Here is a 23,110-nt window from a genome sequence, read left to right as displayed (position 1 = left end):
CTCCACCTCATGCTGTCATTCAACATCATAAATAAGGGAGACCGTGGTAGCTATATACTAATAATGAATCATGAATTTATATCCAAAGTCATGAATCATGAATAAGATACAATGAATCATAGATCATGGGTAATGTTGCATATATTTGACAAATATGATTTATATGGGTGACATGACATTTGATACATGAATTTTGATTGTGCACCAAATTGACATTTCTGTTATTAGTTCCATCTTATTGCTAATAGAGATCATGTGGCTAAAAAAACAAGAAAATAGATTTCAATTTTTTATTGGCAACCAAACACAAATTTATGTTCAATCTCTCATTGTCATTGCTAAACGAACAATGCTAATTATCGTTGTACATGCTAAGTTATACACTGCCATATATACTCTAGTTGAAATCATGTTTTAAAAACTTGATTTTAGTTATAATTGTGAAATCGTGTTTTCAAAACACGTGTATATCCTGTACACACAGCATGTAACTATCATCAATCAATAATGAAACTCGTTGTTTCAACTACCATTCAACCCATTTCCTAATTCCTTCACTAGCCATGCACCTCCAAAACCCATTCAAATGAACTATTAACCCCAGTACAATGGTGACACCCAAAAATATGCACTTGAAACTTCAAACTCCATTATTTTTTAAATAAATAAATAAAAAAATTCAAAACTCCAAAGTAACAGGCCAATGTCTAGACCCAAAAAACATTAGCACTAAAACCCATGATTGAGATCCAAGCCATTACCCTCAAAACTAATATAAATCAAAAGAGCCAGCCCCATTAGAAAACCACTCACTCTCGTTCCTCAGCCTCTCCAACCTCGAGCCCAATATAGATCCATGGAGGCCAGGCCACCAATAAACACAAATTTCAATTTTCAAAAACCAAACAATTTCATTATTACCGTTACGCAGGATAAAAATATAGTATCATATATCACCAAATGTTGCTTCATCCACGGGAGCAGATGAAGATGATGAGTTTGTTTGTGACTCAATCTTCTCAACAAAGTGCTCTGCAGAGTTATCTTCAAGATTATGCTTATCGTCATCATGTAGTTTCAGATTATACTTTAAAAGCTGTAATTATCTTAAAACTCTCTTCAACTATTGATAGTGATTTGATGTTTTGATTTATATAAAATCATGATGATTGGTGGTGCAATCAGGATAGGGCATTATCATCCATTGAAGGGCATGGTATGGAGGTTATCAATTGTGGTGGTTGTACTAGTGCTCTTCATCTGCACCATCTCCTTCCTCCTCCTTTCATCCTCCACCACCGCCGCCGCCGCCGCCAATTCTCGGTCTTCCGCCTATGGCTCCCAGGTTTGTTTTGTTTTGTTTGCTTCAGATAATTGAGGTTATCATTTGGAATTCTGAATGTCACTTATTATGACTTGTTTGTTAACAAGAGTTTTGCAAATTTGTGTGTTCCTGTTTCAAGCAGATCAAGTTGGAACAACTTTGGAGAGGTGCTGCTGATTCTGGTGATTGGAGGTCATCTTCTGTGCCACGATCTCATTGGCCTCGCATGTACTTTTCTTTTTCTCAAACAATGCCCCTATGATAACATTGTTTGAATTTTATGCTAAACTTATCAAAAAAAAAAAAAGTCTGGGTTTTTTGCTTTTAAAAAATAAATTTATTTATTTACAAGAAAATGCTAGCTCCATGGCATTATCACAATAAATCTAGGTGACATATATTATTACGGGTGGTTGAAAAAGTAATATCAATGGTGCCATGGTGGGCTCATATTTCAGGATTTGCTTGCCATATAAGATTTGAGTTAAAAATATTGTAAAAGTACTGTAGACGTTGCATTGGGCAATTGTTAGTGCACATTAGTTTTTTGTTAACTCAAAATGCGTGGGCCCATATTTCCGTAATTGCTTGCCATATAAGATTTGAGTTGAAAATATTGTGAAATTGTTGAGGATTGAAAATGTGTTTCCAAGTCATAATTTTTGTTTCAAAAAATCTTTTGTGTACTCTGTGTGTAATAAGGCAGTGCTTAATAAAAACTGCCCATACTCTTTTTTGATAGATATTTTTGTGCTAAACTTCTTTAGAATTTTTGGTTGTCTTTTACCTTGTGGCAGCTCCTCCAGCTCCAAGTGAGAGTAATGGCTATCTGCTTGTTCGCTGTAATGGTGGTCTGAACCAGCAACGTATTGGGGTTGGTATCCTTTCCCCTGCTGTGAACTTCATTTCACTTTTCTACTCTTGGGTCCTTATAATTTTCTTGTGGGATACTAGACAAATATCATATTAGCTCTATTGTTTTGGTGTAAAACCAAAGAAGCGAACTAAATGCTTTTACATGATAAGTGAGGCTATTCAAATTTTGTTGCCAAGCCAGAATTTTAAGATTCCATATTTTCTGTATGCTAAATGAAGTTAGCATCAATATGAGGGTGTTTATTTTATCATGGAGTTGTTTCATGTAAATTAATATATGCTCTTTTGGATGTTGTTAGATTGTTAATTTGGTTCTCGTTGCACGAATCATGAATGCAACACTAGTACTACCTGAGTTGGGCACAAACTCCTTTTGGCATGATAACAGGTATCTATTTTCAAATAGTGACTTCCCAAAGAACATGTGTGCTTGTTTTTCTATTCTGTTAATTTCCTTTGTGAATCTTGGCCTATAAAAAGAAACAAAAGATGTGTGCACATCTGACTTTAATTTCTTTGACATATTTTCAAAAAAAATTTCTAACTTTTTATTATTTTCTTCCTTAATATTTGGGGTGGGTGATGTACATATTAGCAATCACACAAGTCCAAAGAGACTAACTGCTGCTCCTACTTAGTTCCTTGTTTGTTAAAGCTTGTAACTGAAGCAATTTGAGGTTTAGACTCTGTAGATTTAGCAGTTTCTGGACCTTTTAAGTATTGCAATTTGGAGGGAAAAATGGTGGATTTATGGGGGTGTAGGGCCCACATAAAAAGCTGCATATAAAAGCCTTCTAGAAGTGTTGAAAGGGATTTTCTTATTGGACTTTCTGGGAGCAGTTTCATGGCAAGCTCCCAGTGATCCCATTCATGCACAATTTGATGGTCACTCTCTTGTAGATCTACTGGATAACATTCCTCTGGTTTTTAAAGATTTGCCTTTAGTATGCTTCAACAGTGCTGATTGGGGATTATAATAAATTTAATGAGGTAATGAGCTCTAGCTTAGATGGAACCTCTTTTTCTTGTAAGAGCAAGGTGAAGGGTGAGATCATGGATTCAAAACCATTGGTTGTGTGTATGACTTACCTAAAAAATAAATTTATATTGAACAGTAAATGAAGTCTGATTTTAAAATTTTTTGAATGAGAATACTGTTAACGGTTAACCTCAAACATATGATATTGTGATAAATAGGTGCTTGAATATATTTACACCTAAAGAGCAAGAGATATTGAAGAAAGTATAGAAAGGACAATTTTAAATTGAAAGTACTCAATTATGGCAAAAGGAGGACCATTGGAAAATGCCCATTAACTCCACAAGAGGTGATCTTGCTTGTCACAGTTTTTCAATCTGTTTCTGGAAATTTTTTAGTTTTTATTCCTTACATTGCCAGGCAGAGCTTGTCAAGGGTTCTTAGAAGATTAATATGTTACACATGGAATGAGTGACTTCATTGTGGTGACTTGTGGTATTTTCCTGATGATTTTGGTAATAGGCCATGGACTGGCCATGCGTTAATTTTGTCATGTCTCTTTTCGCTGCAGGTTGGTCTTATTCTACATGCAATGGGGTTTGACAATTCTACTCAAATATACCTAGCTTCAGGGGAACTTTTTGGTAGGCATCGATTCATGAAACCATTTCAGATGCTTTTTCCTCGCCTTGAGAACCATAGCTCTGTGGAACATACAGATGAGCTTGTTGAGAACACCGGGGGGCTTTTACAGTCTGCTGTTGATTACATGTTTTGTCTCCAGTCGAACATTTTCATGCCAACATATGATGGTCCAAGCAACTTCGCAAACAATCTCCTTGGATACCGCCTCTACAATGGCTTCCAGGCTACAATCAGACCTGACAGGAAAGCTCTAGCCCTTATCTTCATTAATTGGGAGAAAGGGCGGAGAGAAAGTTTTGATGAAGCTGTTAGGCGTGTCATGCTCAAAAAAAACTTTGGTAGACCCCATCAACGGGTTTGATCAGAGTCTTTCTATGCAAATCCTTGGCCTGAATGTTTCTGTCAAACTTCACCACAGAATCCTGCAGACAAATGTCCCCCAGATGATCTGCAAATTCTAAGCAGCCAGTTGAAGAGTGAAACAACTGATGACTTGAAACCATTGACCCCATTGAACTCGACAGTATCTGAGGTAGAAAGATTAGAAATTTGACTTCTAGCTGGTGTTATTCTACCTCAGTGATGAACCTTCATATATCAAAATGAAAAGAACGGGTTTTCTCAACCATATTGACCTTTCAGGTAATCTTCATATATGAGAAATGTCTTTTGTATAGAACTGGAGTGATCTAGCTATCATCCTTGAATGCTAAACTCGCAGATTTGTAAATACACCTTATATTTTCTGCTAATATAATGAGGTATAAAAGATGATTACTAAGAATGTGATAGAGAAAACTGAAAAAGGATGTTGACTCACAACAACAACAACAAAGCCTTAGTCCCAAAATTTGGGGTCATCAATGGATCCTTAATAGATTAGATTGGGTTGGTCACATAAATTTTTTTTCTCCTTAATAGTTTAAAATTTTCCACGTTAATAATGACTGGTCATATTGTCATTCCTTTTACTGGTCCCTGTTTCTCAAGATAAATATTGTCTATCCTTAGCTTGAATATTTTCAATTATGCAGATGATTATTTTCAGTTACATACCTAGAGAGTCATATTGTGGATGATAAATTTGATGTTGGCATTTTTCTTCTGCTTTCTCCAAATATATATGATCAGTTTCGAGTTATACCTAGTTTACTTTTATTAATATTACAATTGGAAGTCTTATTTGATAAATCCATTGTTTGATTATAGTCACTCTATACCTTCTATGCTTGCAAAATGTTAAATTTCAAGTTTTGTGCTTCTAAAGTATACATAAAATATGAGTTTATAGATCAAATAGTATAACATCCAATTACCACAACTTGATATGTATCTTAAGAACAAAGACGATATGTAATCTAATGATAGAAATTTCAAAATAATCCAATAAAGAGTTCTTAAGTGGTGTAACATTAACAAATGTAACTTGATCCTAGCCTAAGACTTTGGCTTCCAGGTTTTTTTAAAAAGTTTCTTGCGTTGTATCATTTCAGTTCTGCTACTTGATTTTTGTTGGTGTTTCTTTAGTTTTCTTTTCTTTGTAGTCCATGAGAATTGCCAATGCCCAAAATTTGCATCTATGTATGCTTACCATGCTTTTCTTTTCTATTTAATTGTTCTTCCTATTCTTCAGTTTTATTTTTACATTTTGCAACAAAAGTCTATGTGACTGATTATAACAATTTCAGCTCCTATCGTTTTGATCCAATCTGATCATTAAAGTTTATGGTTTTTCAGTTACTTTTGCTGGCCTTCATCTCAAGAGATATGGTTAGTAAATCTGTTAGGTGTTGGAGATTCATGTTTCCTGAGGTTTGGACCACAGAAATACTGTCATACAGATAATGAAGAGGAGTTCAATGCTTTGAGTTGGCCAGAGTACACATGAACTGGAGTTTTTAAAAAATTACTAATTGATTATGAATGATATCTGGTTGACTTGCTCAATAGGGAAAGGCTGTATCACTGACCATAATTTAACAACAGTGTTTAGGCCTGGTTTGATCAATAATATGCTTGTAGCTGTAGGTTACATTTTGTCACATCTTTATTAAGTTAGTTTGATGTATATTATAAAGAGTTTGTTCAAAGTAACTCCATTAATACAACTCGAGCAATGTGCTCAAGAATGAAGACACAAATCAGTCATCCGCTAATAAGTTTGAAGAAAGCAAAATATGAATAAAAGCGTCCCTTACAGTTTTGGGATAATTCCAAATGAAATCCTATAGTTTAAAGGATAAAAAATTATCCCTGAGGTTTTGGGTTAATGCCAAGTGCTACCAAAGCAGTTTAAAAGTATTCAATTTGTTTTCTAAGCACAAAGGTCACTTTAACATCGCATTCCCTGCTTTCTCCTGCTTCATTCGAATCATTCCCTAACTCTAGTTTTTATTTAACCATCACTGACTATTTAGACACGTTCTTGCGCATATAATTACTATAATGCAGTTATTGTGAGACTTGTGAAGTCAATATAAGCTATTAGAGGAGTAGGGAACTTTCAAATGGTATTAACTGTCATTTGTGCTTGGGAAACAATTTGGATATTTTTGAGAAGTCTTAGTATTACCTGATATTAGCCCAAAACTCAATGATGGTTTTTGAATTTACCTTAGTTTAAAACACCTCTAATAAAACCTTGAAGTTTTTAAATCGTTCCAATTCCTCACCTCATAGAGTAATTTTTAACTGAAAGTATTGAAAAATTAAATAAATTATACCTGAGACTTGTCTAGGAATCAAAACCCCATCCCATGAACACTAGGTTATATTTTTGTTCAAAAAACTCACATAATGATCACATCTTTATTGAATTGTATTTATCAGTTTGGGAATTTAAAAGTCATTTTAAAGTATTTTTGGTGATGAAATATTATATGTGATTCACGTGTGTGTGACTTTCGGATTCAAGAGATGTATTAACTAGCGGGATCAATATACAAAAAAGAAAATGAGCAACACAATTAGTTTGTAATGTTTTGGAATGAAATACACAATGGGAGAAATAGGTAGGAAATTGAATCATAAGACTAATGAGAATAAGCACTTAAAACTTTACACCTCTCTCTAATATTTCTATCTCCACCCCCCGGCGCCCCCCCCCCCCCCCCCCCAAAATAGGGAAAGAGTCCTATTTATAGTTTTATACCAATGACTTCTTTCTCTCTCTAATTTTTTTTGTGGTGAAGGGGAGAAGAGGAAGATACGTATCCTATCAGAAATCTCTTCTTTCCTTTTGAGGGAGTGAGTAGATAAATGGGTGGAGAGCACTGTTCTGATAGGTCATTCAGTATTAAATGCGATCTATCTAGTAGGTACAATCCTTTACCTATAAAAAAAAAAGTAGGTACAGTCATTTAATGTGAAAGTGAATGTTATTGGATTTAGGAGCTACCTTCCCAAGGAAGGTTCGTTAGTTGTAGTTCTTCGTTGGTTTTTAAGGGCTTCTCGCCTCCTCCATGACCTACCCATCTCCTTATTTGGATCAAGGATAAGATTCTCTTTGGCCATATGTCGAGCGCTAATGAGGTTCCTTAGCGGGTTTGGTCTTGCTGTCAACATAGTCCTTTCATTATTTATTGCCACTACTTGTCTCATTCTCTCTATAGCTGCCTTGGGTTGGACCCAATATCTTTCCCTCCCACATTCAGTTTTTCTGAGCGTTGGGCCTGTGGGGCTTTCTATTCATCCCACTCCCTCCACAACTACAATTTTGTTATTTTTTATTTCTTTCGATTAACAATGATTGACTAAAAGGAGGACGAATTGAAACTATTAAAATTTTAATTGAAAATTGAAAATTTTAAAATATAGTGTTTAATTTAAAATCACCTCTGAGAAACTTTGTATATAAATTATCTTTTGTTATTAGCAAACTTTTCTAGAAGGTTGCATTATTTTTTGTTGAACCCATTCAAAAGAGAACTCATGCACTGATTATTCATCTCATCTAGAGGGGGATCCTAGTGGTATTTTTCCGGAGCATACCTAAACATAAATAAATAATAGTATCCACTTTTTGCCCATAAGATGACCTGAAAACCCCATGAGTCGAACAATAACATGGTGGATACAACTTGAGACTTTTATGTTTACAGTACATCACCGGCTATCCTTGAATGGGCAATACTAAGATTTTCTTACAATTTCTTCTGTTGGGTCTATCCAAGCAACCACCTAACAGTAATATGCCCACATAGAGAAATAACTGCACATTGATAATCGCACACACACAGAGAACCCAAAACTTGGAAAGCTTTCAATTGCTGATTTTTCACATAGAAATGACTCATAATGCACACTGAACCTCCCGCGCCAGATATCAGCCCACCAAGCCATGAATATCCTAATAGACACTGACATGACCGGTTCATTGGCATAACACCAACATGCAATGGGCTGTGGTTGAGAACACAGTTTTCTTATCGATTATTGAGGATCTTGGTACCAGATCTAAAACTAAGAGTAAAATGGTCAGCATATAAACGTTACCATTTTGATCTTCATCCTTTTCTCCCGTGCTATCTTAGTATTAAACAGGAGAAAAAGAAGGCATTGGGAAGCAGTAGTTTCAATATAAAAATTTGTACTCCTAGAGATATTCAGGTGTTTTTATGCCCCAAAACGTTATTCAATGTTTACAAAGGCTGACAGGGGCTTCAAGGTGTCTTGTGTCCTGAGACACTTCAAGGCATTATATGTCCCTTTCAAAAACTATGATAGATAATTGGCATAATAGACAAAAGAATAGTAAAAAAGATATAAAAAATAGTAAAAAAGATAGTCTAATAGAGACAATTGATAAAAGAAACAATGTAAAGACACTAAAAACAATTCTGACAAATAGTAAAGAAGATAGTCACATAGTGCAAAAGAAGTCAGGAATGATAGAAGTAGTGAAAGAAAGTAGTCCTATAGAAATAATCCAAGAAAAAGATGACATAGAAAGACAAAAGAGTAATAATAAGAAAGATAATCTAATAATAGAAAGAACTACACGTATAGAAAACAAAGGAAAGAATCCTAGTGCTATAGAAATAATGCAAAAGAAGAACCTAGACATAATTGATGAAGACAAAGAAAAATGAATGATAAGAAAAGGCTTAGTAAAAGAGATGTTAGAGAAAATTGAAAGACAAAATGACACCATTGTAAAGATAGAAGCTATACGTAAGAAATTAGATATAAAATGAGATATAGAAAAAGAAAGACAAATGAGTACTCTAGTAGAACTAGTCAACAAAGGATGGACAAATAATAGTCCTAAGAAAAATGATAGTTTAAAGGAAAAATTTGGTGAAAGACTAAAATCAATTGAAAGATCTATAATATATACTCAAAATAATAGTTTAGCAGAATTAACTAAAAAGATAGAAATTTTAAATTTACCTTTAGATATAGACAGAAAAAGAGACATAATAGTTTTAAATACCACTGAGTCATCAGATAATGAGAAAAATAACAGACACACTGGAAATACTATTTGTCATAAATGTAAACAATATGGACATACTAAGAAACAATGTGATAGACATAATAAAATTGTTAAACAAATCAGTAAATTAGAGTTTGAGAAAGATGTAATAAATGAATTAATGGAAATGTTTGACGTTAAACAGAAAGAGATAGACCAAGTAACGAAAAATGAAGAACTAAAATAAACTAACCCACTCAAAGTCAATAAAAGAAAAAGGAAGGGATAATTACACTTTACCCACTTATGGTTTGCCTCTAATTTGACTTGCCTACCCGTAGTTTCAATTTTGACACTTTACCCACCTGTGATTCTCTCCGTTACTAATCCATAGCCCACCTCTCTTTCAACCGTTATTCTAACACATAATATGTCAAAAACAAAAGCCCAAACAAATCAAAACACTCCTCACTCCCAAAACTCACTCCCATCCAACTTGCTCACCAATAGGAAAAGCCACACCACCATCACCATCTTTCCAAGTGAGCTTTCTATATTTTCCTCTGTTATTTAATACTAAGTAAAAACTAATCAAATTCAAATATAATTTTTTGATCTCCAAATTGCCACCATCACTAGAGGGTTTTGTGTATCCATAATTTGAGGTAAGATCCCAGATATAAGCTTTAGTCATATGTTGTATAAGCACAAAGATGGCCTTAAACCCACTACCCTTTTTAATGATAGATATGTGGCTTTAAGAAAGAACGAGAAATAAAGAAATTAATGGGTTGTCAAAGTCAGCAATTTCCTTACGATTTGTCTTGAACAATGTTGAGAAGCTGAACAGAGGAGCAACTGTGTTTCCTTCTTCCTTGGCTCAGTTTGCTTGCACGATCAAAACCCAGTTATCTCAAGTGCATTGCATTGTGGCATCTAGGATCTTAGTTTGGTGAGCAAGTTGGATGGGAGTGAGTTTTGGGAGTGAGGAGTGTTTTGATCTGTTTGGGCTTTTGTTTTTGACATATTATGTATTAAAGTAACGGTTGGAGGAGAGATGAGTTACGGATTAGTAACGGAGGGAATCACAAGTGGGTAAAGTGTCAAAATTGAAACCACGGGAAGACAAGTCAAATTAGAGGCAAACCACAGGTGGATAAAGTGTAATTTTCCCAAAAAGGAAACAAAAAGATGTAATAATGAAATTGATAGACAATCTACCTAATCACCTAAAAGATAAAAAAGGTTATTTACTAAAATTGAAAGATTCTATAGACATACCTATTACTTGTATTAAGTGTAGGAAATATGGATACCATGTCACAAAATATGGAAAATGAGAAAAGACTAAGAAAGAAAAAACAGAAATGAAACAAGATGGAACAAACATAAAACCAGTAACTCTACAAGACTTAATGATAGAAGCAAAAATAGTAAAACAAGAAATTAAAGAGGATAATTTCATAGACATAAATGAACAAAATATTACTGAAATAGAAAACTTGACAGGTTTTCCTACGACAGACATCTAGAGGGGGATCCTAGTGGTATTTTTCAAGAGCATACCAAAACATAAATAAATAATAACATCCACTTTTTGCCCATAAGATGACCCAAAAACCTCATGAGTCGAGCAATAACATGGTGGATACAACTTGGGACCTTTATGTTTAAGATACATCACCCACCACTTGGGCTATCCTTGAAGGGGCGACACTAAGATTTTATTGCAATATATTCTGTTGGGTCTGTCCAAGCAACCGCCTAACAGTAATATGCCCACATAGAGAAATAACTGCACATTGATATTCGCACACCCACAGAGAACCCAAAACTTGGAAAGCTTTCAATTGCTGATTTTTCACATAGAAATGACTAATAAATAATAATGCACACCGAACCTCCCGCGCCAGATATCAGCCCACCAAGCCATGAATATCCTAATAGACACTGACATGACTGGTTCAGTGGCATAAAACCAACATGCAATGGGCTGTGGCTGAGTACACAATTTTCTTATGGATTATTGAGGATCTTGGTACCAGATCTAAAACTAAGAGTAAAATGGTCAGCATATAAACGTTACCATTTTGATCTTCATCCTTTTCTCCCATGCTATCTTAGTATTATACAGGAGAAAAAGAAGGCATTGGGAAGCAGTAGTTTCAATATAAAAATTTGTACTCCTAGAGCTATTCAGGTGTTTTTATGCCCCAAAACGTTATTCAATGTTTACAAAGGCTGACAGGGGCTTCAAGGTGTCCTGTGTCCTGAGACACTTCAAGGCATTATATGTCCCTTTCAATATCCATTCGTCTATAAAATTTTCATATAAATTGCTTATCAAAGGACTCTTTTGATACTTCAGTTATCCATAAACTTTCAATAGAGTTACATAATCAAATGAAATGAAACTTTAGCTAAACTAATCTCAGTCATCTTGACAATATCACTGTCACGAATAACAAAACAAAACCCCTTAACTCAGTGTCTACAGTCTACTTTGTTAGGAAGAAAGACATGTTTATATATATTTTGCTACTATGGAAGAACCTTGACCAACAATGCACATATTGATGCCAAAAGAACGTTTATTCTTCCTTGATTGAGTGCTATTTTTTTCTCTCGGGATTCTATTGGCTAAAACTAATCCTGTATGGGGTTTATATTCAGTCGCTATATTTTTCTACAATTCATCTTTCTTGACATGATCTTTGGCTTTCAAGTGTTTGTTGATAGATGCTGCCAACTCCTTCAAACCGGATTTTGTAGATAGTTTAATCTGCAAGCATAGTAAATTTTTCCATCAATTGGCTGGAATACAAAAGTCAAAATAAATATATATAGATATGCCATGAAATAATTACCGGATTTGCTTTATCATTTGCTGGGTATAAGAAGAGTGCTGGATATTCATCTACCTGCAATATCAAACAAAAACAAAGGTACACTCATCAGATCATTATTCCATCTCACAACTTTAATAAAAGCTATAAGGCCAAAAGTGTTCCTCATTAATGAGCTTCCAACATTCTAAATTACAGGGAAACCTGAACTATGTTTATTCTAATCTTAATATGAATTTTTTTTATTGGTAATTACACACGCATATAATGGATTTTGAATTCAAGACCTCACCCTCCACCTTATTCTTATAAGAAAGGAAATGCCATCTCATTAACAATGATAAATACTCGGAGAGACAATCAAAACAGATTACAATGCTCAAACATATCTAAAAGAGAAAAACAAGGAGGAGAATGAAAGGCAAGAGAAAAAATAAAGGAACTCCTATTTCCCCCTGGAATGCATTTTAATGAGATCTATTACAATAATTCACTAATAATTCTTCCACTTGCACATGCAAAGGGAGTTAGGTAAAGAGACTCCTTTCTTTCCATTTCTTTACCTCTTTTAGATTCCCTTCATTTTTTTATTTATTGTTTTTAAATTTTTTGTTGCGATAGTTTAGGTTTGCCCATCCGTGAACGCTGACCAAGAAATCATCATTCACTCACTCTACCAACAAGAAATCATCATGCTACCAGAAAGCTAAAAGGTCAGAACCTGATTCCTTTTAGATTACAGCCTAACAGAGCTTTAAATTAATTCCTTATGCTTTCAAACTGCTTGATTATCAGGGATGCATTCACACTCAAAAGATATGGGATAGAAAATCAAAAACTAATCAAATTTCCTTTTAATATCACCCTTAATAGATATCCTTATGCTATCAAACTGCTTGATTACGAGGGATGAATTCACACCTTCAGAAGATATGGGAAACAGAGCATAAAAAACTAATCAAATTTCCTTTTTATGTAATATCACCCCTAATAGGAATCTAGGTCCTTTTTATTCAACCAGTTGAAAAGCAAGGTTTCCCCACAAAGACTGACTTTTTGAAAGTAATGCATACTCAACATAGTAACAAAATTGCCATGATGCAACTTTTCATAGCACTTACCTGCAGTTTTGGGTGTTCATTAGTGGAAGCATCTATCCTTGCAAAGACCAGATTATCCAAGCCTTTGAAGTGCTTAGCCAACTTTTCAACATGCTTGCTAGTGGTTTCACAGCTGATGCACCATGGTGTATGTACCTATTTTCCAACAGTCAATATAAGGTCCTTTGAGGAGACAATTGAACTCTTTTTTTTGATAGGTAAAAATAAATTAAAAAATTAGTTCACAAAATTCTGAAACCATAGGGCTGCTAAAGGAACGATGGTTTGTGTGTTGGGAATGTATTACCAAGAAAATGCTCACTAAGATCAAATATTTCATATTTCAACTTCCATCAAAATAACAGTGCTTAGATGTCAGGAGCAAAGGTAAAATGGATGGAAGGCACAAAAGTATCAAACCTCCAGAAGAACATTCTTGGGACTGCTCAAAACCAAATCATCAAATGTCTTTCCTACAATGATTTGGATGCTTGCCTCTCTCTGCAATTCTCGCAATAGAAAACATATTTAGAAGATTACAGTGATTTATAAACATAAAATAAAAATTTGAAAGATTATAAACATAGAATAAAATAAATAAAAAACAAACATTTTCTATATTTTTTGGTTCATACTTGTCTTAGAAAATTAATCAAGTCCATCATGTTATGCTTATGCATTGGACTGAAAATGAATCTATACACATTTGATAGCATTTTTATGAGTTTATGTTTGTGCATTTAACAACATATTATGCAGTGAGAACTAAAGTATAAAACTAAACGTTCTAAGCTATTTTCTTAAGAACAGAATATCCCTCCATATCAGTGTAAAAGAAAGTTCCTCCAGACCCTCTACCTAGCGACTCAAATAAGCTGCAATGTGAACTTTTAATCACACGACCTATTGAATAGTCATGCAATTTGTTTAGATTATTTAATGAGTCAAGTAATTAAAAGACGTGTAAATGGTCTTACAAACCACCATATAATGAGTTGGAGGAGATTCATCAGACTTGATTTGGAGGAAAAATTTATCCTTTTTCTTAATGACTTTCAAGATGTCACCAATTTGCACTAATTGGCTATCTGAGGAGCTATTATTCCTGAATTTTCTAACAAAGAAAAACTAAGAAGGATGCTCCAAGCTACAATCACAGTTGCAAAAAAATCTATTAAAAAAAACCTCACATTATTCTTATCCAAAAATAGGGGGGGAACCACTCACATTATCTGGTATTGGCTGTGACTTGAAATATGGAGAAAGAGTTCCATCCAGAAGCCTTGTGCAGAACTCCTACAAAAAGCCAATTCAGAAAATCATTATAGTTATTCAAGATATATGTCCAAAGGAAATTTTAAATTGGAAAAAGAAAGTTATATTACTTCTATGTTAATTGGGGTCAGGTCTGACTTTAACAAAAACTTTGAGCTGATTTTGTTATCAAATGCAGTCACCTATGGAACAAGAAGAAAACAATACCATCAGTTTATAGCTTCACCAAAATATTTTTCAAAAAAGAAAAGTTTATAGGAACAAAATAGCAGTAAATTTTAGTTTGCTAATTGGAAAACTAACCACAGTGTTGTTTGCTTCTTCAAGCCCAAATAAAGTTAAGAAAGGCTTTGCAAGGTTCTCATCTGTAATGTCTACATATAGGAACATCATCTGCATTCACAAGATTATGTTAGGATAATCACGCCAGCAGAAGATTCCTAATTGCTATAATGGCTTCAAAGGTAGGTCAAAGAAGTTACTTTAGACTTGAACTTCCTTGCAACTTCTTGAAGAGGCTCGAGAAGATTCTTAAATTCATCAATCTCTGCAAAGACAATGACCTGGCCGATAATGAAATCAACTCATTAATAAATTTACCTTATATGCAATTCTGGTGTAGTGGCATGTATAATTTGTGATTAGCATTAAGCTTCACCAAGGATATAATGCTTTACAGGAAAGAAATACAAACTACTGATATAAAAGGTAACAACTAATTGCATCTTGAAAAATAGAATAGTAGACATATATATGAGTGCAGGAGGAACAAGGTTCCATATATTCATTAAAAAGTTATGCATATAGGTTTTGATCAAGGGTCCAAACAATCATGCTTGCAAGCTCAAACTTGCATCAGAATATAGGCAAGTTGCTTTATAATTCAAGGTTCAGCAACTCAGAATTAAGAGAGATTAAAACAAACAATTTAGCGCAACAAGTTTCCTATATTTGTTCTCCTGAATTCTTAAGTACATAAGAAACAATACTAAGAAAGGTCATATATATCCATTCCTTTTCCTAATATAAATATAAATAAAATCTCATAAGCATGCTTCTTGGAGCTAAATGACTTTTTAGTAAAACAGTGGTGAACTGTACATTTTACAGCATCAATGCTACAAACTCTCCTGTAATTTAGGTCAGCAACAGAATTTTGTGATGCATCTGGCTGGGTATATTGAATTTGCAATCAAGATGAATTAAAATGGAAGGAGCCCTGCCCCATCGAGACAAAGAATAGCCAAAGAGACAAAGAACTATGATGAAGCAGCAATGAGTGAATTATTGAAGGTGTAGAGCAAGAAGGCCAAATGAAACAATTAGAAAAGCATGACAGCATTCTGGCTCTACATAGAGCTAATGGAAGAAATGGGTAGCCCATTGTTGGGATAAGGCCCATTTTGGTGCTAAATTAAAAACTTCCAAAAAGGATTGATGTAAATTGCATTTGGCTTCTGGGGTCTACAACAGTAAAACATAATCCTTTTTTTTTCTTGATAAGTTTTGCCCTGAGGGCGGGGGGGATGGGAGGGGGGAATTTAAACTAGTGACCTCCACTCCATGAGGTGTGGTCCCTAGCCAATTGTGCTACCCTTGAGGTTAAACATAAACCATTTGAGCCTACTTTATGACTTATTTTCTTTGCCACTAAGCTCCTGTAAATAAATAGATGGAATGATGGATGTCAAATTACATATCAGTCATTAGAAAATCAACTTTTAATTGGCAGGAAAAAGGGGTTAAAACGTCCATAATTTAGAATGTCACATTTGAGCTGGCCCTTAAAAAGCCTAAAATTTAAATTAAGAGTTTAACCCAATTTTACTTGGTAGTTTTTTTTTTTTTTCAAGTAAAATTTCCACAAGCACAATTTTACTCAGTACTTTATGACTGTTAAATAGGCATGTTTACAAAGTCAAGTCCACAATGCACCCTAACGAAGCAAGAAAAATTAGGAGGCATAGCTTCTAGCCAAGGCTGAAGCTATAACACACTAGATCTTCATCAAATTAAGAGTTTTGTCTAATTTTACTCAGTAGTTTATGAATGGTAGATAGGAATTTTTACAAAATCAAGTCCACAATACACTCTAACAAAGCAATAAATATTGGGAGTCATGGCATCTAGCCAAGGCCTAAATTGCAACACAATAGATTTTTGCCAACACCTTCTAATAGGCATCCCATAATTAATAGACAACTTTGAAAATTATAGAAATCCAAAAGTGCGATAGTCATTCCACAAGTATAAGTGCTTGTGGGGTGTGGGGGCAAGAGTCGGGGTTTAAGTCTCTAGAAGGGAACTTTCACACACATATACACTTAGATTAAGCTAGAGTAGAATTTTTATCTTGTATTTAAAAAAAAATAATAATAAAATAAAATAAAATAAAGAAGAAGAAGATATCCAAAGGTACCACATTAGCTTAATTTCAGGAGAATCATTTCATCTTCAATAAGTTCTTTATTCCCCATTACATCATTATGAATAGCATATTTTAGTAAGTGGCTATCATAGGTAAAATCCTCTATTCAGCCTTGTTAGGTGTGAGGTCTACAATACCTCTTCATAACAGTACTTTTATGCAGATTGGAAGCACAGTACATGCAGGGCTTTCCACCTCCATACATTACTCATAATCTTTTCAATATCACAATTATCAACCTCATAGTATTAAACTTAAAAGGAAATGGAGGAAATATATACAATATTGAAAACAAATCAAGAAACAGGGAAAGTTTAGTAAAGGAAATATCAGCAACCTGAAGTTGGACAGGACTAGAGTAAACTCTGGCAGAATTTAGCTCAGTCAGTTTGGTAACCAATGGCAACTTGTTGTAGTCCAAGAACTGTAATATTTTTTCCATTTTGAAGGTCCCTTCTGCAAATCCAAACAAATTCATCACTCATTCCCTCAGTAAATAATGGCCAACTTGTGTAATTTTCAGGAAACATGTAAGAACCAAAGCATTAGACAAGTTTTAACTGTCAGAGTACATCAAGAAATGTCAACCCCTTTTGAATAATTGAAAGCTGAGCATCACAAAGGAGAAATTTCAAAATTAACGTATACACATTTTTTTTCTTTTATAAATAAAATGTCACTAATTAGTCTTTCCAGGAAAACAGCAGGGGTAACAGATTTATTATCACCAAATCAGATACTCACCATAAGGAGTGTATCTTTCTGGCTCACTTTTAACAATCCCAAGGAAATGGTTAGTATCTTTGATATCTGGGAAAAGAACTGTGGCAACATCAATGTTGCTTGTTTCAACAAACTGGATTTCATTGTCAGATATTGCTGCTTTAACAAATTCATCATAATCAGGTCCCTGTGAATATCTCTTATTATGTCAGTCATGACTTATAAGAAAACATATCCACAAAAAAGATAAATAAATAAATAAGAAAACCTTCTATTTCTTGTATTAATGAAACTTTGCATGCAATTATTAATAAATGAATAAATTGTGATAATTTGATATAATGTACCATATTCTACAACTCTTGATTTTTGATTTCTTACATTGTATCACTATTAACAAATTCTTGACTGTCTACAAAGCTCAACTCAACTCAATCCAACTAAGCTTAATTCCAATCAAGTTAGGGTTATCTTTATGAATCCTTCTTCAACTAATCAATGTCAACTACACACATCCCTTTCCACCATCCTCTCTTTCTAAAATCATATTCTCTGTTACCTACCTAGTCCCTATATGTATCCTTTGCTAGATCCACTTATGTTATTTTAGGCCACCCCTACATTTTAGATTTTACTACTTCTCCTTGAATCAAATCACTCTTCCTCATGCAACTAATCAGTATCCGTGCATTTCTAAATTATCTTAAGTGGCTCTCACTCATCTTTTCCTTATGCCCCAAAGTTTCCACATATTCACCCATAGTGCTTAGAAACTATTAGTAAAAAGAAAATCTTGACTGCTACTCATATATGTATATATTTGATAGGTAATCAATTTAACTGCTATTGATATGCCAATTGCTTGTTGATTAGGTGTGACCTAGCTGTTTGATTCTATCACCGCAATTTTTTTTTTTTTTTGGATAAGTAATAAAGATTTATTGATATCAAAAAAAAAAAGAGACACCCAAGTACACAGGGAGTATACAGGGGTGTAACATATCAAATACAAAAATTACATAAATCAAGTAAATCCAAAATTGAAGAAAAAGGTTGGTTTCTCCACATTGAGAACCAATCCAATAAGGTTTTGAAAAATAAAAGCTTGAGATCAGGCATAGAACACTCATTCTCTTCAAAACACCTACTATTTCTTTCCTTCCAAATACACCACATCAAACAATGAGGAACAACCATCCATATATCTCCATTACGATGGCGACCAAATCGACCTTGCTAGCAAGCAAGAAGCTCAACAACAGACATTTGCATAACCCAACAAACTCCAAATAAACCAAAAACCATATCCCATAACTCCAAAGCAACTGGGCAATGAAGGAATCGATGGTCAACAGTTTTACTATAACACTTGCACATATAACACCAATCCAAAATGCATACCTTTCTTTTCCTTAAATTGTCAATTGTCAGACATTTCCCCAAGGCAGCAGTCCATACAAAGAAAGCCACTCTAGAAGGAATCTTCTGCTTCCAAATGCTTTTCCAAGGGAAAAACTGCTCACTATGGCCAACTAGAAGATGGTAGTACGCACTAACCATAAACCCCTTACTCTTACAAGGTAGCCAACATCTCTTATCCTCCCCAATCCCCCTTACAGGAGTGCCATAAATGGTATTTATGAAGCTCCAGAAAGCTTCCAATTCCCGATTATGTACATCCCTACAAAAATGTATCTCCCAATGAAGGACTCCATTGGTGTACCTCATTAGATCAGCCACACTTGCCTCTTTGTTTTGACAAATCCTATATATTTCAGGATAGCAGTCTGCAAGAGAAGATGTTCCACACCATCGATCTACCCAAAACTGCACTTTTGATCCATCTCCAATTTCATACAAAATAAACCGAGATAAAGAGGGCCACCCCCTTCTAATATTTTTCTACAAACTAACTCCATATAGACCAGAGAATGAGCTAGAACACCAACCACCCCAATCACAACCATACTTCACCTCTATCACTTGTTGCCATAGAGCATCCCTTTCTGGCCCAAATCTCCATAACCACTTCCCTAATAAAGCTACATTAAAGGTTCTCAAGTTCCTAATCCCCAAACCATCTGAAGAAAGTAGAGTACAAACCGTAGTCCAATTAACAAGATGAAATTTGGGCTCATCCCCTAGGCCACCCCATAGAAAGTCCCGTTGAAGTCTTGCAATTCAGTTGGCCACTGAAGCAGGAATAAACTCAAAATAAACTCAAAAGAACGAAATAAGTGGTCCAGACAACCAAGATGATTCTTGGTGAAATGCTAGGCAATGCCGTAACTACTCTGCACCTAAAGCATTGTCTATCTTTCACGGAGGCCATGGTTGCATATGCTTATATGCTTACATTATTACACATACATATATTTAACTAAACCCTTCTGCACTATTTGTCTCTATAATTGGATTTTACATATTATGTACATAAAAGAAAATCTTAATCCCCAACTCAATGCTGGTTAAAGACCAATTTCAACTATAATATTTAAAGGTCAATTATGAATAATTTATTGAACTCAGTTCCTTTCCAATTCCCTGTTACAATGCCTGTACTTACATGAAAGTATATCAAATTCAAGAAACAAACTGCTAACCTAGTAAAGAGATACATTCATAATAAATGAAAGAACAATCAGACATATGAGACCTATTGAACAGGTTGCCATTGCTTTGAGCAGACAAAATAGGGGAAAAAAGAGAGAGAGATTTTGAAGAAAGAGAGTTTGCGATTCTAATTGGTTCTTCTAATCATGTAGTAAATTTTCCTAAATGAGTTGTCACAATATATCAATTATTTTTCAGTTTATGCTTGCACATTCCATTGTAGTCACTAGTCATATCACTTCCAATCCCTAAGTTTCAATGGTTGTAGGAGATATTCCAAAAGAAGACCCAGCTATTAGTGAACATAGTCTAAAGACAACAAAGTGCTATTAACAAGTGAAAGGACTAGATTCAGAATCACCAAGTGTCATTTAACAAAAATAGATAAGAGAAAACCAGATCTCGGAGGTAGAGAACAAACTTGTTTTGAGCATTGCTTCTCAAGTTTCCAATAGTTTCATTCATGAACCATGAAATATAGTTAGACCACTATAGTAAAAAGATTGATACAACACCTTTTTAACACACAGTAATGTTTCCCTTTTAACATGATACTGGTCACAAGAACATATATACCATCAAGGCAAGAACATGGCATGGCTAATATATTCATGGTTTGATATTTTTATTTCATCATCTTTCTAGTAAAATTCTTAAAATGATTCAAATTCACATACCTCAAATTTCTCAAACAGGCCAATAACAAATGTGTGGTACTTTTTAAGAAATCCGTCTGCCTCTGCCACTGAGCTTATTCTAATAAGAGGTACACCAGTTTTTTTCCTTGCCCAAATCACTATTTCTTCCCTGAATAAAAATTAACCCCACAAACACATTAAAACATACATATGCTTTGACAAGATACAAAAATTCATTCAAAACAAATTGTTAAACTATAGCATAGACCATTATGACAGCACCATTAAGGAAAAGCTATTTGATTTAAGTTGAATAAGTAACACTACAAGAAACCAAATACAACATGAATGAACCATAAGTTTATAGAACAAACCATCCTATGCAGGACATAATAATGAATGAGAATTATGAAACTGTATTCATCTAATAATTATAGTTTGACAAGGAGAGTAGCTACTCACGCTGAAAGTCCACCAGTGTACGCTTGAGAAGTACCATTGACAAACAGAAGTAAAGTAGGAAACCCTTTGATCCCAAGAGTGGAGGCCGCCTTCGTATGCCGGTCGGCGTCAAGCTTAGCCATCAAAAGGGGACTCCCCAATTCCTTGAGTGAAGTTGCAGCCTCAGCAAACTGAGGCATAAGCTCAGCACTCCTTGCACACCAAGGTGCATAACCCAGAATCAGCACAAACTCATTCCCATCAATGGCCCTCTTAGTATTATCATTGTTAAGCTCAAGAACAATCCTCTGGGCTTTGGTTAAAACCTCAGCCTCTGATGACCTCACACTGTGTGACCCTTCTTGTTGTTCTTGTCTCTCTTCCTCTTCATCCAATGCTATTAGTTCCTCAAGACTCTCCAAATCTTCTTCATCGTTTGCATTTGGGGTGGGGTCAGAAGCCTTGATGGTGATGAGAAAACTCAGAAACAGGACAAGAATGAGGGTGAAAAAGATGAATCTTGAAGTGGGTTTTCTTGTAAACATGGTGATTGTGAAAGCTATATATGAATGTTGAGTTTTTGGGCTTTTGAGGTGGGAATTGGATGAGATCTGAGTTAGGACATGAGGGTTTATTAAGAAGCTATATATGAATCTAAGGAAGATCTGACTGTTAGAAGAGATAGGTTTGGTCAAGTAGGAAATAAGGAGACTGAGATAAACGTGCAGTCGTGCAGGCAAAAGGGCTTGTTTTCTTTTTCATTTCGGTCCTCCTCCTCCTCCTCCTCTTTCTTTTTCTTTTCTTTTTTTTTTTTTTTTATTATTATTTTTTCCCTTCTAGGTTCTAGCAATGCTACCCCACTCGTACACAACGAATTTTATTACATTTTTCACAATAATTTTATTTGCAAGCTTTCGCTAGTTCTTAACTTTTTATTTGACACCCATAGCTAATATGATCAAATTTTCTGTCCCATTTTTCCTGCACCATCTTATACTCTACTAATAAAAATTTGCCTCATGTTCATAATAATAAAAACTATTATCATAGTTTTTGAGTGGAGTTTGTATTGTGTCTTTGTTTTAGAACCCAGAACCTCATTTCCCTCTCCCTTATTTGCGTGTGTTTGTTTCTAAAAAAAAGAATGAATAATTGTCCCAAATTGTTTAAGAGAATGTGTTGAGAAGTATAAATATAACTTGTCTTACCTACCCTTAAAAGTTATTATGATTTTTTTTTATATGGAATTATATATTTTAGCATTTAAAGAAAATATGATTTACCAAGATTATAACACAATATAATATAAATTTTTTATCAATTAATTTTATTGTAAAACTATTAAATTTGATAACTATAATAGTTATTAATGAGGCAATGAAAACGCATACCCCTGTTATACATAAAACTTTTTTCTTTTTTCTTTTTTGAGGAAATGTTATGCATAAAACTTGAAATAACTATTACCTATAAAGAATAAATATAACATGCTAGATAAAAAATAAAAAATAAAAAGTACTAAGTGTTCGTTTGTATACCGCTGAAAATTGAAAACTGAAAACTGAAAACACTATAGCAAAATAATTTTTTAAATGTGTGAATAATGCCGTGAGACTCATTTTTAATGAAAAAGTTGCTAAAAAAAGGGTTTGTGGGTCCCATAAACAGTGCATGGGACCCACTGGTGTGACATAAAGCCAAAGATACACGCTTCTAAAAAAAAATAATAAAAAAAAAACGCAGACACATAGACACGGGCCTTTCATCCATATCCAAACGGATACTTAATTAGGAAAAAAATCTATA

At 34.3% G+C, this 23,110-nt stretch overlaps 2 protein-coding genes across 7 annotated transcripts; one reads left to right on the top strand and one right to left on the bottom strand.

The window, feature by feature from the left end:
• The first annotated feature begins 698 nt into the window (after positions 1–698).
• On the top strand, positions 699–5,993 carry LOC115988847 (O-fucosyltransferase 1-like). Of its 6 annotated transcripts, none has more exons than XR_004091682.1 (7): positions 699–1,098; positions 1,186–1,345; positions 1,467–1,552; positions 2,122–2,198; positions 2,500–2,588; positions 3,751–4,466; positions 5,562–5,993. XR_004091682.1 is itself a non-coding variant. In XM_031112475.1 (5 exons), the coding sequence occupies exons 2-5, from the start codon at positions 1,335–1,337 to the stop codon at positions 4,183–4,185; spliced, it is 609 nt and encodes a 202-aa protein (XP_030968335.1). In that variant the 5' UTR covers positions 699–1,098; positions 1,186–1,334; the 3' UTR covers positions 4,186–4,962. The 6 variants fall into 6 exon arrangements, 1 of the variants encoding a protein (XP_030968335.1); XR_004091683.1 differs by having other exon boundaries at positions 3,398–4,466; XR_004091681.1 differs by lacking the exon at positions 2,500–2,588 and having other exon boundaries at positions 1,467–1,516.
• Positions 5,994–11,557: 5,564 nt separating this feature from the next.
• LOC115991840 (protein disulfide isomerase-like 1-6) lies at positions 11,558–22,095 on the bottom strand. The gene is made up of 12 exons (XM_031115786.1): positions 21,326–22,095; positions 20,903–21,032; positions 17,634–17,799; positions 17,227–17,345; positions 14,944–15,024; positions 14,765–14,854; positions 14,572–14,643; positions 14,414–14,482; positions 13,607–13,687; positions 13,208–13,342; positions 12,108–12,161; positions 11,558–12,022 (listed from the first exon to the last, which is right to left on the bottom strand). Exons 1-12 carry the CDS (start codon positions 21,847–21,849, stop codon positions 11,927–11,929), a joined length of 1,617 nt encoding a protein of 538 aa, XP_030971646.1. The 5' UTR covers positions 21,850–22,095; the 3' UTR covers positions 11,558–11,926.
• Between the last annotated feature and the right edge of the window lie 1,015 nt (positions 22,096–23,110).

The sequence above is a fragment of the Quercus lobata genome, chromosome 5 (assembly GCF_001633185.2).
Source record: "Quercus lobata isolate SW786 chromosome 5, ValleyOak3.0 Primary Assembly, whole genome shotgun sequence".
In the NCBI taxonomy this organism is placed as follows: domain Eukaryota; kingdom Viridiplantae; phylum Streptophyta; class Magnoliopsida; order Fagales; family Fagaceae; genus Quercus; species Quercus lobata.
Note: the sequence above shows the minus strand (reverse complement) of the source record. Positions and strands in the feature narration are given on the sequence as shown.